The sequence below is a fragment of the Hyla sarda genome, chromosome 2 (genome assembly GCF_029499605.1).
Source record: "Hyla sarda isolate aHylSar1 chromosome 2, aHylSar1.hap1, whole genome shotgun sequence".
NCBI classification, from domain to species: domain Eukaryota; kingdom Metazoa; phylum Chordata; class Amphibia; order Anura; family Hylidae; genus Hyla; species Hyla sarda.
The window spans coordinates 81,204,012-81,222,816 of NC_079190.1; the positions used below are offsets into that span (position 1 = coordinate 81,204,012).

The window sequence follows — 18,805 nt, forward strand, 5'->3', positions numbered from 1 at the left end:
GATAAATCTGTTTATAACATGGTATTCAAACTATACAGCATTTATAATTTAATGACTCCCAGTCATCTGAGAATCTTTGTAAGTCTCACCTGAAGACAAGCAAATCCTGGAGCACAAAACACTGACAGACATTATGTCATGTTTAATTATTTGTTTCTTTATAGAGTACCTGTCATCAAACCATATTTTCTAAACTAACTCATCATATTCCCCTAACTATTCCTAATACCCCTGCTGCATAAATCTCTGTATCATGCCTTTCCCCTTGCTCACATTGTGTGAGCTCCTTGCAGGAGAAAGTGGGCGTTCCCCAGAAGCATTAGGTCACTGAAGCCTGCGAGAGCTGTGCCCCACCATCCTCCGCACGTGCTTCCTGAGTTTGGTCTCCTGCCAGGCCGGGAGGAGACCCATCGAACTGTTTGACTTGCGGCAGGGAACAGAACAGAGCCTAGTGGCCACTTTTTTCAATCACATTAAAAACATATAAAGGTTGAAAATTTTAACAGCAAGCAAATAGCAAAGTGTCTTATAATTACATAAGGAACAATATATTAAAAGTTTAGTTTGGTGATAGGTACTCTTTAAAGGAAATCAGTCATCAGTGTCACCTGCACTAATCTTTCGACTTGGAGCATGGGCTCTCTGCTGGTGACATCACTAAGCTCCACCCATGCTCCAAGTCGGGCCCGGAGCTGAAGATACCAAAGAGGATTGCTGGAGAATGACAGCACAGAACGGGACAAGGTAAATACTGTTGTAATCAATGTCACCTGCACTACCTGTCTGTACTGACAAGTTAGTGCAGGTGACACTGATGACAGATTTTCTTTAAGAATCTGCAATGCTAGCTTATTTAGGGTCTATTCACACGTACAGTATTCTGCGCAGATTTGATGTGCAGGATTTTCTGCTGAAGATTTCAATGTAAACTGAATGACTGAAAACAGCTTGAAATCCTGCGCATCAAATCTGCGCACAATACTGTACGTGTGAATAGACCATTAAAGAGGTTCAGGCTTTAGCTCAGCTGCCCAAAAATGGTGTACATAAAGACAAACAGAACACAATAGTGATAAACAATTGATAAGTTTGATAGTGTCTTTTACTTACTTGTCTTTGCTTGATTCATCAATACCCTGGTAAAAACAAAGAAAACTGCATTAAAGGCTTTACCTATTGAAATTATGTATTATTATACCTGTACATTTATATTATTCGATTTAAGCTGAAAAATACAGTGTACAAAGCTTGGAATTGTTTTTTATTGCTTTGATCTAGACATGGAGAGCTTCTAAGATGGGTGTAGTTAGGCAGGGGTGTGGAAATCCTATTGCCCGACACCCAGAACATGCAGTTCCGAGCACCAGGCAGGTGAATTCTTCAGGCATTTTTGCCCTGCTTCGAGTAAGCAGGGCTAAATGCCTGAAGAATTCACATATAACGGGGCAATCAGTCTTGCCCTGTCACTAAACTCTGTAGACCGCAGGTGTATGCTGCAGCCTACAGCAACCTGCGCAGCACCGCTGAGATGCTGAACCCGAGTCTGCCGGAGCGCACCAGGGGACGGAGGACAGGTAATGAATAGCAGAGGATGGCAGAGGGGGCAGAGGATGGGGGGGGGGGGGGAGAGATAACGGCACAGGGGGATCAGAGTACAAAATAAAATGGCACACAGTGAATGATATGGCACAGGAGAGGATCAAGGGGGGTAAGTGGCACGGGGGTGATATGGGGGGGTGATGAAATGGCACAGGGGGTAGCAGACACATTTATAATGCTGATACTGTATTATGTTGTGCATAGTCGACGCGCAATGCGATACATACAATTGGCAGTATAGCAAGGAGCATGTCACCAAACTATGCATGACTAAAAACTGTGTCCCCATGAAAAGTTTGAAAAGCTCTGACTTAGGGGGTATAATTGTTTAAATGGGAGCCCTACCTGCCTACCTGATGGGGTCATTTATATCTGGGGGCCTGTCTACTTACAGGGGGAGCTCTATCTAATGGGGGGCGTCATATCTATCTGGGGTTCTGTCTGGGAGCCCTAAGTTTCTACCAGCTGGGGGGACATATCTATCTGGGACATTATTTACCTAATGGGGGAGCCCTGCCTACCAACTGGGGAAACATATAAATCTGGGGCACTTTTTACATACTGGGGGCACCCTACCTGTCTGCCTGCTTACCTGATGAGGGGATGTACCTACCTGATAAAGGGACAAGCCTACCTGAAAGGGGGCTCTTACTTATCAGGGGCCCTATCCACCTAATGGTGTGACATACTGGTCTGTCTATTAAGTTTCCATTAATAAAGACCTTATTTACATACTATTTTGGTTGAAATTATTTTATCACTTTTGTACCTGTATTGTCATGTGACATACAATAGAATCTCCCAATAGCGGACACTTACGGGAATAAAAAAAAAGTGTCCGCTATAGAGAGACGTCCCCTATTGGGGAATAAGGCTCAGAAATCTTCCTAAATTACAGAATACTGTCCTGTACTCAATCCAGGAAGGTAGGGCGTGAATGATGTGGCCAGCGGATATATCGCCCTTATATCCTGTCCCCATAGCTAATCTGCATTTCTAATCCTTTTATCCCGTCCTCAGGTGGGGTTGCGTTGTGGTAAAGATATTGTAAGCTGAAAATAAATTGTGGTGTGGCTTAAAAGGTGGGCGTGCCTATGTGAAATGGGAAATGGCATTCAGGGAGGGTGTGGCTTACCAGCCAGACTGATGCATTCACCAGGAGAAGCAGAGCGGAGCTTGTGGAGTAAGGTACCAGAAGTTGCATGGGACTTGAAACAAAAACCCCATCCTTCACATATGTGGGGTTAATTTAAAGGGGTACTCCAGTGGAAAACTTTTTGTTTTAAATGAACTGGTGCAAGAAAGTTAAACAGTTTTGTAAATTACTTCTATTAAAAAATCTTAATCTTAATCTTAATAGTGCTGCGCGCTATTAACCCTTTAGACGCGGCGTTCAAAGTTTAATGCCGCGTCTAAAACGAAAGTGAAAGCTGCCTGGCTGCTCAGTGGGGCTGATCGGGAAAATGCGGTGTCCAGATCAGCTGGGACACGAGCGGAGGTCCTCCTACCTGCCTCCGGCGTGTTCCTTCGGCAATTGATTGCTCCAAGCCTGAGATGCAGGCTTGAGCAATCGACCGCCGATAATGCTGATCACTGCAAAGCTATGGCAAAGCTATGGATAGGGGATAATTGTTAGTCACGCTGCAGATGTCCTTTAAGGACTTCTAAAATTCATAACTTTTATATTTCCATTCCCAGACTCATATGAGGGCTTGTTTTTTTGCGTGACCAGTTGTACATTGTAATGACATCACTCATCTTACCATAAAAAAATATATTTTGTATAAGGAAATTTAAAGGAAAATCATAATTTTGCTTATTAGGGAGGTTTCGTTTTCGCGCTGTACAATTTATGGTAAGAATTCTTTATTCTCCGGGTCAATACGATTAAAACGATGCCCATGGTTACATACATTTCTATTATTGTACTGCTTTTAAAAAATCTCAAACTTTTTAAACAAAATCAGTATGTTTAAAATTGCCCTATTTTGACCACCTCTAACTTTCTTATTTTTCCGTATAGAGGGATGTGTGAGGTCTCATTTTTTGCGCCATGATCTGTAGTTTGTTTTGGTATCATGTTTGCATATATGTGATTTTTTGATCGCTTTTAATTAAATATTTTTGCAGTTTGATGTGACAAAAAAGCATACATTTTTGACTTTTTTTCTTTCTTTTTTACGCTGTTTGCCATAGGGGATCATTAACATTATATTTTTATAGTTTGGAAATTTACACACGCAACTATACCAAATAGGTTTATTATTTACAGATTTTTTACGCTTTTTTGTATTTATATGGGGAAAAGGGGTGATTTAAAACTTTATTGGGGGAGGGGCTTTAACATTTTACATTTATTTTACACTTTTTTAGTCCCCATAGGGAACTATTTATAGCAATCCTTAGATTGCTAATACTGTTCAGTGCTATGCATAGGGCATAGTACTGATCACTATTATAGGCGATCTTCTGCTCTTGTCTGCTGGAAGAGACGGACGGAGGCCGGGTGAGGGGACCTCCGTACGCCATCTTGGCTGATCTGATCCCCACGGCAGTGCCGTGGGCGATCAGATAAGCCATTATAAGTGGGCAATGCCACAGATGCCGAGATCTATATTGATCACAGCACCAGAAGGGTTAATGGCAGACATCAGCGCGATCACTGATGTCTGCCATTACCGGCGGGTCCGCGGCTGCTGACAGCCGCCGGGAATGAAGCGAGCACTGCTCCTGCGCTCGTATCACAGCCGCGCCGTAAATGTACGGCGCTGTGCACAAAGTGATGCTATGCAGCGCCGTACATTTACGGTGCATGTCCTTAAGGGGTTAAGCAGGCATTTCCTGTGTGTCAAGTGGATACTGGGAAGTGATCTTCGGGGATCCAGATACATTGGACAACCCATTTACTATGATTCTCTTTTTGGTAAACAAATGGGGCCAGGCTGGATTATAGTATGAGCAAATGCAAATGCCCCCAGGCCTCTAGTATTTAGAGGTCCCATCTACATGCAACATGCTATTTCTGCTATCAGGTATTATTTTGACACTATGGGAGAGATTTATCAAAACATGTGCAGAGGAAAAGTTGCCCATAGCAACCAATCAGATAGTTGTTTTTTTTAATTTTTCACAGGTCTCTTTAAAAATGAAAGAAGTGATCTAATTGGCTACACCACTCTTCATCCAGGTTTTGATAAATTTCCCACTATGTGTCCCCATTTTTAGTTCTGGATCTATTATTTTGGTACTACTTGGTAACTGTGAAACATTTTATGGTTGTTCTTCTTTAAATTAGCTTAAAGAGGTAGGTTCACCAGGGAATACAACTTATCCTCTATCCACAGGATAGAGGATAAGTGTATGATCATGGACGGTCTGTTCACAGAGACCCCCATGAACTTCAGAATGGGACCCGGCTTTCATGCTGAACTTACCATACTTCTGAGCGGTCCAGTCCCTACCCCATAATACCTCAAGACCTGTTACTAGAAATAACAAGCTGCATATAGTGGGGATCTCTAAATAGTAGAGGTCTTGGGGCATATGCTTCTTTTGGCCATTCTATAACCCAGCTTGTCTCTAAGCCCGAGAAAGCATTTTATGTAGATCTTCACTTCCTGGTCTCAACTTCAATGATAGGAAATGCCGCCTCAGCCAATCACTTTTGCAATTGTAATTGATCTGATCCAGTGACTGCCAGGATTGGCCAGTTCTCTGCTTTGTTGAGACAGGACTAGGAAGTGCCGATTAGCCAGAACCTGGGCTCCACTAGAATAGCAGTGGAAGGAAATCGGGCAGTCTGAGCACTTAAAAATAAATAAAAATAAAAAACATTTCACTGTAAACAGTTAACATCATATTTCTAGGAAATTCTTTCCTCAAATAATAGAATCCGCCCCAAAAATTCCTTTTCTGTTAGTGACTCTGTACTCAGCATTCTATAACTGTATCTGCCATGCTAATAGGCCTTGCTAGTATGCTAATGGATGCCACTAGTGTACTTCTGCTTGCTCAGCATGCTTCATCCCCACCAATGAGCACAGGCATGGACCAGGAAGAGAATTAGTCCTCTGGCAGGTTTGTTTTCCAGCTATAGGGTTGAACAGCAAAAATAAAAATAAAATTTAAAAAAAAATGCCAAAAGAAGCGCTGGATCTTCAAGGCCCAGATTTTAACTTGGTCAGGAGTCTGATTAGAGTAAGAGAAAACAAATCACAGCCCAACCTTTATACAAATAATCCTTATCCTAGCGGCATGTGCCCCATCACTAGGAGATTGGTTTTATTTATACCCACAATAAATCCTTACATGTTCAATATATTTATACATTTTCTGTAAAAGCCTTTTTTTTTCTTTAAATAGAGATATAAAATGTTAAAAATATCCGCTCTTTCCAGTGCTTCCACAGACCGAGTAATTAGTCACGTCTAACAATAGTTTATTTATAACTTCCCATGCAGGCGGTTTCCAAGCACACATCTGCTCATAAGAACTGGTATGCTGCAGAGTATCACAGGAAACAATTAAATCATGTATAATTCTGGCCAGTCATCCACAACTGATGTCACTTTTGGCATTGAACGTTCTCAAAAAAATTGTTTGTAAACAGAAAATTGACATAAGCCAGATCTAGGGAGCCTGGCACCCCTCAATGCTCGCTGAACCACAACTCTCATCATGTACAACATTTCCATACAGTAATATTAAAATGGATTCTATAGAAATATTTGCTTTCGTTAAGCCTTTTAACTTATGAAGTTCTCTAAATTAGCAAAATATCTTTTATGACTACTAAACCCCCAAGTGTTCTTCTTGAGAACTATGGCTGCTTAGAGATCAGCTTTGTTTGTAGTTTGGCTGTTTGATGCCCATGGAAAGTAGGCTGGCCAATAAATGGTAGTGCATGCACATGGATCTTATCTCTATGTAACCATGCTCACAGAGAGCAACATTTGTAAAATGTATGGCTACCTATATTATATAAAAGTAAATATGTCAAGTATTTAAACTGTAAATAGATCTAATAAATATAAACTTTCACCAATTACATCTTAGTATAATTCCCAGTTCTCCTAGTCATACATATAAAATAGCTGTCTGTTATCTCACCCGATTCCCCCCCTCTTTAACACCCACTCTCTGCTTGAGTGTTTTAAAGGGGTACTCTACTGGACAGTGTTCTGAACTAAATGTTCCAAACGCTGTTTTCGCGATGCGGTGGTCGGCCACGCCCCTTGTGACATCATGGCACACGCCCCTTCAATGCAAGTCTATGGGAGGGGGCGTGCCGGCCGGCACGCCCCCTCCCATAGACTTGCATTGAGGGGGCATGGCCATGATGTCACAAGGGGCGTGGTTGACCACCGCAGCATGAAAACAGTGTTTGGAACATTTAGTTTTGAACACTGGCCAGTGGAGTACGTGGTGGGTAAACGGTTAATAGACATGGATTAGAAGCTAAAATCTGGCATACCCAATGCTTCTCTCTCCCAATATTATCTGATGATTAAGAGTCAGAAGGTCCCATACACTGGCAGAAACCGGTGGGTTTGGGGGACTGGTTAAAAGTTTAAAGAGGACCTATTATTTCCCTGGAAACCTCAAGAAATAATAGAACAAAATATAAAACCTCTCTTAAATACACAACATTTGGAAAATCAAAGCATTTCCTCTCTAATTTTATAAAACTCTAGTGCCCAGATTCATCAAACTGTGTGAGAGAAAAAGTGGAGAGATTTTCCCACATCAACCAATCACGGCTAAGCTAACAAGCTCTGGTAAAGTGAAAGAGGAGCAGTGATTGGTTGCTGTGGGAAAATCTCCCCACTTTTTCTCTCACACAGTTTGATAAATCTGGGCCTAGTTCTTTAAGAAATGGAGACTGGATTCAGCAGCAGTGAAGGGTCACTAGCTTGATAGTCATGTGAGACATCTAAACTGGAAAAAGTCCTTTATGTGGGATGAAAAGCAGTGTAAACAGAAGCAATGCAAGGGTGTTTTTTTACACAGATAGCTGCCCATTTAAGAATACTGATGGGCGCTAGTTGTCAGTGCCATTTACAAGGCCTAACTGTCGGGAATGAACAAGCACGCGAATGATTGCTAGGTCGTTCATGCGGGCGTTCACTTTCATTATTGTTGGCAGCACAGGGAAAATATCCTGCCAACACACAAAGGCCCAGAATCATCAATCTGTCCCAGACAAAAACTGGAGTGATTAGCGCTCTCGTTCATCGCTGGTCAGTAACTAAGGCAAAGCACTCATTGGTTACTGCTCGGCTCTTCTGGGAAAGCAAAGTGAGCAATATATAGATTTATAGAAATCCCAACAGGGCTTATGGCTTTCTCCAAGGAAGGCCAAGCTATGGAAATTGGGAAAAAAAAGTGGCTGAGCACTTCTGCTCATTTGTTTTAGCACTTGATGAAATTTTGGAACATTGTTGGAATTTTTTTTAAAGTGATAGTTACTTTTTAAATAGACATTTTCATTTGCAAACACTATCTATAATGTACTATAATATTATAATGTATATTTGTAATATATATTTGTTAAATAATGGGTGAAATTCATCAAAGCCTGTGCAGAGGAAAGGTTGACCAGTTGCTTATAGCAACCAATCAGATTGCTTCTTTCTTTTTGCAAAGTCCTTTTTAAAAATTAAAGAAGTAATCTAGTTGCTAAGGACAACAAGTCCTCTGCACAGGTTTTGATAAATCTCCCCAAATGATTTTATTTTTGAGTGAAAAAATGCTCAATATTTGTTACCACTAGGGGTCCCTCCACTGTCTTGTCCTTGCAGCTCTTGCATGTGAGTCTGTACTGAGACCAATACAAGGTGTGGGCAGGACAAGCAGGGCTCTGTGCAAGCTCCTGACTTGTCAATCAGCCTGCTGGAGGTAGGGGTGTATCACAGAGCAGCCAATTGTCAGCTCCGAGGAGTGAAGGAGGAAGTTCCCACATAAGATGTGAGGGCAAGCATCATAAGGGAGAATGTGTCCTCCTTCTCAGTAAACTGCATGCAGTGTGAGCAACATAAACAAGGGAATTAGGAGCCACAAAAGGATGAAAACCAGGATGTAAGCACATGGACAAGATCAGCAACAGTGAAAGATTAAGCCTGGAGCATTTTTTTTTTTTTTTTTGTTTTTTTTTGCGGTAGGTATGCTAGGCAGGAAGGATGGAGAGAGCTGTCTCTCTGTCCTTCCTGCCTAGCATACCTACAGACATGAATACGTTTTAAAGAATCGCAAAAAAGCATTGAAGATTTTATCCATATTTAATGGTGAGGGCTGTTTTCCCATTTTTCCATGAATTCAGAGGACTAGTGGAACATTCACATTAGACCGTAGTTAACAAAAAGAGCCCCACCCTGAATATCTACCACAGCTCCAGTTTAAACTTAAAGGGGTATTCCAGGCAAAACCTTTTTTTATATATATCAACTGGCTCCGGAAATTTAAACAGATTTGTAAATTACTTCTATTAAAAAATCTTAATCCTTCCAATAGTCATTAGCTTCTGAAGTTTTCTGTCTAACTGCTCAATGATGATGTCACGTCCCGGGAGCTGTGCATGATGGGAGAATATCCCCATAGGAGCTGGACAGCTCCCGGGACGCGAGTCATCAGAGAGCAGTTAGACAGAAAACAACAACTCAACTTCAGAAGCTAATAACTATTGGAATGATTAAGATTTTTTTATAGAAGTAATTTACAAATTTGTTTAACATTCCGGAGCCAGTTGATATATAAAAAAAAGTTTTGGCCGGGAATACCCCTTTAATGCTCCATATCTAAAGGGGATACTGGCAGTATCGGTTTGCATACACCTCAATTTTAGCATATATATTTTTTGGTTGATCTAAAAAAATACACTTTAAGAAAATAATGGGGTGGACATACCATATATGCATCCAATGCATCTGCACAAGGACCTTAGTGGTTCTTACTACTGCCTTTTCGATAACATATAAGAAGGCTATTTTCTTTCTAGAAATACCTTCCAACTACTGGTGGGCTTGTAAATCAGTGGAGGATTTTCTGGAGATGTATTGGATTTTCTCATTATGGTTAAATTTAGAAAAATAAAATACTACTGCCCTGCCTGACTACTCATGCTTATAGTAGTTTTTAGAGTACTGAAAGTTACAGCTAGGCAATCTTGTGGTCTGCAGCTGTCACTCCATAGTTAATATCTATCAGTAGTGCTACAAAAACTTGCAATATAGCCCTAGTCTAATAAAAAATAAAGTGGGTATTAAAGTGGAGACACATAAGGCATAACAAGCCAAAGCTTTGAAAACTTCCTGGCTTCAAACGAACCCTTTTCCAATTTTCCTGTCATTTTTAACATTAACCCCTTAACGACAATGGACGTAAATGTACATCATGGTGACGTGGTACATCTACGGCAGTTTGAATGGACGATTGGATCGCCCACAGCGCTGCCGTGGGATCCGATCATCCAGCATGGCGGCAGGAGGTCCCCTCTGCTTGCTCCGGCCGTCTCCCGGGGTCTTCTGCTCTGGTCTGAGATCGAGCAGAGCATAAGATCACCGATAATACTTAGCAGTGCTGTGTCCTATACATAGCACTGCACAGTATTAGCAATCAACTGATTGCAATGAATAGTCCAATATGGGGACATAAAAAGTGTAAAAAAAAAAAATAAAGTAAAAAAATCTAAAATAAAAAATTTGAAAAATCCCCTCCCCTAATAAAAAGTAAAACGTCCGTTTTTCCCCCAAAAAGCGTAGAAAAAATTATTAATACACATATCTGGTATCGCCGCGTGCGTAAAAGTATGAACTATTAAAATATATTGTTAATTATCCCGTACGGTGAATGGCGTAAACGTAAATTTTTTTTTTAAAAAGTCCAAAATTGCTGCTTTTTTGTCACATTTTATAAAAAATTTTTATAAAAAATGAATAAAAAGTAAAACCTAAGCAAAAGTGGTACTGATAAAAACTACAGATCATGGCACAAAAAATGAGCCCTCATATCGCCCCATATACGGAAAAATTTGAAAGTTATAGGTGGTCAAAATAGGGCAATTTCAAACATACTAATTTTGTTAAAATGGTTTGAGATTTTTTTTAAGCGGTACAATTATAGAAAAGCATATAACATGGGTATCATTTTAATCGTATTGACCCACAGAATAAAGAAAACATGTAATTTTTACCAGAAAGTGTACAGCGTGAAAACAAAACCTTCCAAAATTTGCTAAATTGCGGTTTTCTTTTCAATTTTCCCATATAAATAATATTTGTTTGGTTGCGCCGTACATTTTATGGTAAAATAAGTGATGTCATTACAAAGTACAATTGGTGACGCAAAAAACAAGCCCTCATTTGAGTCTGTGGATGGAAATATAAGAGTTATGATTTTTAGAAGGCGAGGAGGAAAAAACGAAAATGCAAAAATAAAATTGGTCTGGTCCTTAAGGCCAATATGGGCTTGGTCCTTAAGGGGTTAAAGACTGCAACAACACATGCAGTTTTTGGAGCAGACTTTGATGCACATTTTCTTTGACCAAGGCTAGGAATGGATTAAAAAGTAATGGAAAGTATAAAATAAAGATTACTGTATCTTCATGCTGAACCCACTTCTGGCTTTGGCACAAAACATTTGCATCAAGATCTGAATCTGTGATTCTAGCCGAATGCAGAAGTGACCCAATGGCCAAGAGGTCACTGATCACAACCACAGCTTGTTAAAACTGGAATCTGCATAAAGTAACAGCATCTTGCTTCATATTTAGAGTTGAAGAGGGGGAGTATTTAGTAATTCCCCAACATGTACTTTGTATGGAAGACTGTGTATAAGCATACAGTGGCATACATCTCCCTCATAGTACAAAAACAATATTTATAGCACAGTATACTTTTTCTTACAGTATTCCTCAGTATAAAACAGGGGGAGAAGACCGCTGTTTCTTACACATTACTAAAAGGTCTCCTGGCTCATATTACAAATGTATTTAAATAAAGTGTGAACACCGCTTTAGTCACACCTTGAAGCCTTAATCACAAAGGTCTGACCCATGGAACAGATTGGACTAGATCAGTCACAAATGACATTTCCAAGCAGACAAGCTAGTCTGCATGAACAATCATTTCCAACTAGTTTTATGAAACCTATGGGCAAAGAAACTACTTGTATTAGTATGTTTAAAGGGGTACTCTGGTGGGAAAAAAAAATTCATATCAACTGGCTCCAGAAAGTTAAACAGATTTTTAAATTACTTCTATTAAAAAAATTGCAATCCTTTCAGTACTTCTCAGCTGCTGTATGCTCCAGAGGAAGTTCTTTTCTTTTTGAATTTCTTTCCAGTATGACCACAGTGCTCTCTGCTGACACCTCTGTCCATGTCAGGAACTGTCCAGAGTAGGAGCAAATCCTAATAGCAAACCTCTCCTGCTCTGGACAGTTCCTTACACGGACAGAGGTGGCAGCAGAGAGCACTGTGGTCAGACTGGAAAGAACTACACAACTTCCTCTGGAGCACACAGCAGCTGATAAGTACTGGAAGAATTAAGATTTTTTTTAATAGAAGTAATTTAAATACAGTGGTCCTTCAACATACGATGGTAATTAGTTCCAAATGAACCATCGTTAGTTGAAACCATCGTATGTTGAGGGATCCGTGCAATGTTAAGTATAGAAAGTTATACTCACAGAGTTCATTTCTTCCTCTGAATTCACTGTTCTCTATACACCACTCTCCCCGCAACCCTCTTGACGCCCCCATCCCATTGGGCCCACGTCAGATTTTGCATATGTCGGTACAGCTGCTAGCATTTCTCTTCACATGTTGTCACGGCTCGTTGATTGGAGATCCGGACTTGTCCCGCAAGGTAATATTCCACCTCCCTAGACCTCTGCCTCCCTGGCTCCTGCTCTCCCTCCCATTCCCTCATCCTTTGCCCTTCTTCTTCTCCCTCTCCTCTCTTCCTGGCTTTTCCCTTCTTTTATCTTTCAGTTATTACATCTTATTGCCACGGCCTTCTCTCAGATATAGTTGCCTACATGGCATTTGTCCTCTACAATAGTTGTTATGGTTGTACAATTACTTTTTAGACCCCAATGCGTGTGAGGCTTCCATGGCGTTGTATGCACCCATTATTATGTGAGCCTACGTGTATTGTTCTATTGGGTCTCTGGACTCATGCCATGCTGTTGCGCTTCATTTGATTGCCTTTGTTAAATTGTTTTCTGATATCCTAAAAACTGAATAAAATTCTACTTTAAAAAAAAAAAAAAAAGAAAGTTATACTCACCTGTTCAAGCCGCTCCTGACCGTCATCGCTGCCCTGGATGTCGCCCTCCATCGCTGTAGCTGCATCCCCGGGGTGTCCCCGCCGCTCTGGACCGTCTCTGCTGCCTGGGATCATCGCTATTCATCACCGTCATCACGTCGCTGCGCACGCCGCTCCTATTGGATGACGGGACAGCATGCGTAATGATGACGAAGGAGAGCGACAGCGATGTAGGGGATCCTGAAGAGAGCGGTCCGGAGCACCGGGGACAGGTGAGTGATCATCACCGAACCACACAGGGCATATTAAACGGCTATCCATTGGCAGCTGAAGCAGTCTGCGCTGCCAGATAGCCGTTTATGCGATGGCCCCGACATACAAAAGCATTGTATGTTGATGCTGCCTTCAACATGCAATGGCCTCTGAGAGGCCATCGTATGTTGAAATTATCGTATGTCGGGGCCATCATAGGTCGGGGGGGTCACTGTATCTGTTTAACTTTGTGGCACGGGTTGAAAACAATTTTTCTCATATCAACTGGAGTACCCCTTTGATGAGTGACAGCTTGCATAAGGAATGGCAAAAATTGCATAAGGTGATTGCATAAGGAATGGCAAAAATTTTAACTTGCACTTTAAGGTGTTAGATGCCTGTTATGGACATATTTATAGTAGTTGGTAACAATTGACACAAAGTTGCAGTTGCTTTTTTTTTTTTTACCATTGGGACACGGACTTAAATACATATATATCTTTTTTTTTTAATCCAATAGTATTTATTAAAGTTTTGTTTATAAATACAAAAATAAAGTAACAAACATACAAACAGCCCACTTCCCTCCCACAACACCCCCCCCCCCCCCCCCCCATAACAGACAATCCGTCTCAACCCCACAACCCTGACACATCAGGCTATGAAAAAGCAGAAAAAAGTCAGACAAATCAGACAATTAAGGAGATGTAGTGTGCAAGACATGGCCTCCCAGGGGCAGGTGTCAAGGAAATGAAAAAAGTACACTGCTCAAAAAAAATTAAGGGAACGCTAAGATAACACATCCTAGATCTGAATGAATGAACTAATCGTATGAAATACTTTCGTCTTTACATAGTTGAATGTGCTGACAACAAAATCACACAAAAATTATTAATGGAAATCAAATTAATCAACCCATGGAGGTCTGGATATGGAGTCACACTCAAAATCAAAGTGGAAAACCCCACTACCCCATGCATTAGGAGGAACCCAGGGCCGACCACACCAGCATATGATCTCACAAGGGGTCTGAGGAACTCATCTCAGTACCTACTGGCAGTCAGGCTACCTCTGGCAAGCACATGGAGGGTTGTGCGACCCCCCCAAAGAAATGCCTCCCCACACCATTACTGACCTACCGCCAAACCAGTCTGCTTGAGGATGTTGCAGGCAGCAGAACGTTCTCCATGGCGTCTCCAGACTCTGTTAGGTATTTCACATGTGCTCAGTGTGAACTGCATTCATTTGTGAAGAGCACAGGGCGCCAGTGGCGAATTTGCCAATCTTTGTGTTCTCTGGCAAATGCCAAACGTCCTGCACGGTGTTGGGCTGTTAGCACAACCCCCACCTGTGGATGTCGGGCCCTCATACCAACCTCAAGGAGTCTGTTTCTGACAGTTTGAGTGGACACATACACATTAGTGGCCTGCTGGAGGTCATTTTGCAGGGCTCTGGCAGTACTCCTACTGCTCCTCCTTGCACAAAGGCAGAGGAAGTGGTCCTGCTGCTGGGTTGTTGCCCTCCTATGACCTCCTCCATGTCTCCTGGTAGCGCCTCCATGCTCTTGACACTACGCTGACAGACACAGCAAACCTCATTGCCACAGCTCGCATTGATGTGCCATCCTGGATGAGCTGCACTACCTAAGCCACTTGTGTGGGTTGTAGACTCAGTCTCATGCTACCACTAAAGTGAAAGCATTGCCAGCATTCAAAAGTGACCAAAACATCAGCCCGGGAGCATAGGAATTGAGAAGTGGTCTGCACCACCTGCAGAACCACTCCTTTATTGGGGGGTGTCTTGCTAATTGCCTATAATTTCCACCTGTTGTCTGTTCCATTTGCACAACAGCATGTGAAATTGATTGTCAATCAGTGTTGCTTCCTGAGTGGACAGTGTGATCTCACAGAAGTGTGATTGAATTGGAGTTACATTGTGTTGTTTAGGTGTTCCCTTTATTTTTTTTGAGCAGTTTAGAAGCAATCCAGGCACTACAGCAGCAGACAACCAATCAAACAGACCAAACAGGGAACGTTTGGACCGATTAATCATACACTACACACATTAACCCTGCCCATACACAATCAACGAGTGTAGAAACAAACAGCTACGTCCTATCTTCAGGAGGGTTAAATTTCCTCACCCAGGGACCCCAGATGCCATCAAACTTCTGCTCCACCTTTTGTTTAGTGTAGATCCCCTTTTCATATCTAACAATAAACTTAACCCAAGCAATCAAATCTGCCACATCTGGAGGAGTAGATCTAATCCAATATTTCGAGACTGATACACATAGTACGCCAATCTCCACCAATGAGGATTCCTGTCCACAACCAATAAGACCCATTAGGCATACTTTAAGGAGCCAAGCTAAGGTCACCCCATCCGGATGAGGGCAAGCACTTCCCTCAAATAAGTGTCCAAGAGGGGGCAGTCCCAGATCATATGCACTAGATGTGCCTCCAACCTACAGCACCGTGGACACGCAGAATCAGACCGCACCTTAATCTTATGCCGGAACACTGGAGTTTTATATACTCTATGCAGGTGCAAGAGCTGGGACAACCTATTAGATTCTGACAAAGATAAATAGGGAGTAAGCACCAGCACAGTGGACCACTCCTCATCGGTCATAACACCAGCATCCCTTTCCCATTTACCACGAACAGTCAAGGGGAATTTTTCTTGATGGAAGCTCAACAATTCTCCATACAACCAGGAGATAGTCCCAGCTGACTCCCTTTTCGAGACCACCGAATCCAAAACTCTTTTAGAATGGATTATCAACGAGAAGAACCTACACTGTGTTTCATAGACCTGGCGGAGCTGTAAATACCTATAAAAGGAAGAGTGTGGCAGAGCAAACTCCTCCTGCAAGTCACCAAAGTACCGAACCACACCCTGAACAGCTAGTTGCTCCAAACTACATAGTCCCTTCCTCTCCCAAAAGCCAGCATCCACCATAAAAGAGTAGAAATCAGGCAAGCCAGGGTTAAGTAACAGCGGGGTAAATTTAGTGCAACCAGTAAGTCCAAGTAGTTTTCGTGTGTGACCCCAAAGCTTGCATAAGAGATGGGTAGTGGGAGAGGAGTCAGGAGGCCTATTAAGGGCACCTATCTCAAGCATGTGGAGCAGGATTCGTCCCCCATGTCTGGTCATGAACAATCTACCCGTAGGGCCTAACATGCTAACATGTGCCCAACCCCATATTTGGTGCAATTGAGAGGCCAAAAAAAATAACCAGGGATTGGGTAGGGCCAAGCCCCCTGAAGACTTTCCCCTTTGAAGAGTTTCCAGTCGATTTCTGGCAGGGAATCTGGCAGGTTTGTTCAGGTTGTAACAACAGATTTATCAGGTTTGCTGTACGACAACATCTGTCCTGACATATATTTTGATTTTACAGATCGCTATGTCTGAAGATTAGAGCTTTAATGTGCTTAGACTTTATAAACGCATTTAGAACCAGCTGCACCTCTTCGGACTATAGCATGTATTCTGTGAAGCTCATTTTAATACAGATGCTCTTGCTCATTAGTCTGCAGAATGTTCACATGGAATCAGTAATTACAGCTTATTTATTATGAATAGATTACCAGGGGCTTTAGCCTTTGCTATGGCATGACATCAGAATGGGTAAAATACCTCCTGGTTCCACGTGCGCACTCTGCTGTTTGACTCACTCGCTCGTCCGTATTAATCTACTGAAGCATAACAACATTTTAAATAGACAGTCTTTAGGGTATATGTGACAAGGCTGCATCATGCCTTTAGGAAAGATTTGGCAGAGAAAGGCATGTGACTTGAGAGTTGCTCGCCCCTTGGCATGTCTCATTAGGCAGATCCCACAGGAGGCCCTCTGACGAACTATTTAATTAAGTGTTTCTGAGAGAAGAGCCGTGCGGCCCTCTGTTGTCTCTGCCTACCCTCACCAGGGGGCCTCTCTCACGCTCCGTCCTTGGGAAAATCAGCAGTCTGCGTGAGGCCAAAGAATCCTGAAACACTAACAACGTGGCTTTGCTGTCATAGCACATACTACACAACAAGACAAACTCTTCTTCATTCACTACAGCATGCACATGGTAAATGTAGGTTTTAATGTATGACAAGCAAATCACTATAGCAAGCCGCTGAGAATTCTCTCTCATTGTATGATTATGCATTTGGTCTATTTCAAATAAAAATGTCCTTAGGAGGTGGATTTGTACCATTAAAGGGGTACTCCGGTGGTAAAGATTTTTGGCTATATTGCATCTTCTTTTAATGTTCATGTTTTTTGCAATTGACATGTATTATATGTTTGTGTAGCATGTGTCTTTTTTTTCTTACCTGTTTGTGGGCCAGGAAGTTCTGTAGTTCTGTGTTTGATCTCTGACTGTTGTCCACAGGTTAGGATTAGGCTGTGGACAAGATGTCAGAGCTTTTTTTTTTCTCTGTTCTTTCAGAAGTGCATGACAGAGATAGGCCACGACCCCTCATCTCCCCCTCCCGGAGGACACAGGTGTGCATGAGAGCAAGAAGCTCCTACACAGCTCCTCATCTCCCCATCCCCTGCTCTGTCTTCTGAGGACGCAGGTCTGCACTGAAAGAAGACAGAGAACATGTATGTGAAGGGATAACAAGGTGCACGGGCTGGGGATGTATAGACTGCAGGGGAATAAATCTCGGACTGGGGATGATTTCTATGTGTGAAGGAGGGGGTGAATGACACATGCTGGGAGTTGTAGTCCCTGTTATGTGTGTGCATGCTATTGTTTACAAACCAGTTTGCCTCCAGCTGTATCAAAACTACAACTCCCAGCATGCCTGGACAGACTTTGGGCATGCTGGGAGTTGTAGTTTTGCAACAGCTGGAGGCACACTGGTTGGGAAACACTGTCCTAGCCAATTCAGCATACACATCATGTTACACCAGTGTTTCCAAACCAGTGTGTCTCCAGCTGTTGTAAAACTACAACTACCAGCATTCCCTGAGAGCCATTGAGCATGCTGGGAGTTTTAGTTTTGCAACATCTGGAGGCACACTGATTGGGAAACACTGGCCTAGCCTATTCAGTATTTTACAAACAAAGTGCATTGTTTCCCAACTAGGGTGTCTTCAGCTGTATCAAAACTACAACTCCCAGCATGCCCAGACAGCTTTTGGCTGTCCGGGCATGCTGGTAGTAGTAGTTTTGCAACACCTGGAGGCACCCTGGTTGGGAAACACTGGTATATGCCCTACAGAGGTGTGGTGAACTACAACCCCCAGGAGACTACAGAGGCAGCATGCTGGTGTTATACTGAAGACCCCTGAATGACACATGCTGGGAGTTGTAGTCCCTTTTGTGTGTGTATGCCAGTGTATCCCAACCAGGGCTGATTATATTAGTGTGCTGTGCATAAGGGGGCCGACCCGGGAAAATAGTAGGGTGGGTAAAGGGCGGAACAAACAAACAAACAAAAAAAAAGGAGCCACCACAAACCAGCAAGGCATGTGGCATGCTGGGATTTGTAGTTTTCAGCACAGCAAGAAACAGGAAATAGAAGCAAAGATAGGAAAACAAAGTGGGGGATAAAAAGACAACAAAGAACGGAAATAGAGTTGCCTGAACAACAAGAATGGAAATGAAACAAAACAAATAGGGTCAAAAATGGAAAAACACGTTGACCACCGGAGTACCCCTTTAACCTGTTATGATCATAGTTCTATC

The 18,805-nt window shown here is 42.2% G+C and overlaps 1 protein-coding gene across 5 annotated transcripts in view; it reads right to left on the reverse strand.

Moving 5' to 3' along the window:
• The window catches only part of ADCY6 (adenylate cyclase 6), a 220,415-nt gene that overhangs the window by 22,894 nt on the left and 178,716 nt on the right, over nt 1-18,805 (reverse strand). For all 5 annotated transcript variants that reach the window (XM_056562242.1, XM_056562246.1, XM_056562241.1 and 2 more), the window contains exon 11: nt 1,111-1,136. In XM_056562242.1, the coding sequence (XP_056418217.1) occupies nt 1,111-1,136 (26 nt within the window). The remainder of the gene's footprint in view (nt 1-1,110; nt 1,137-18,805) is intronic.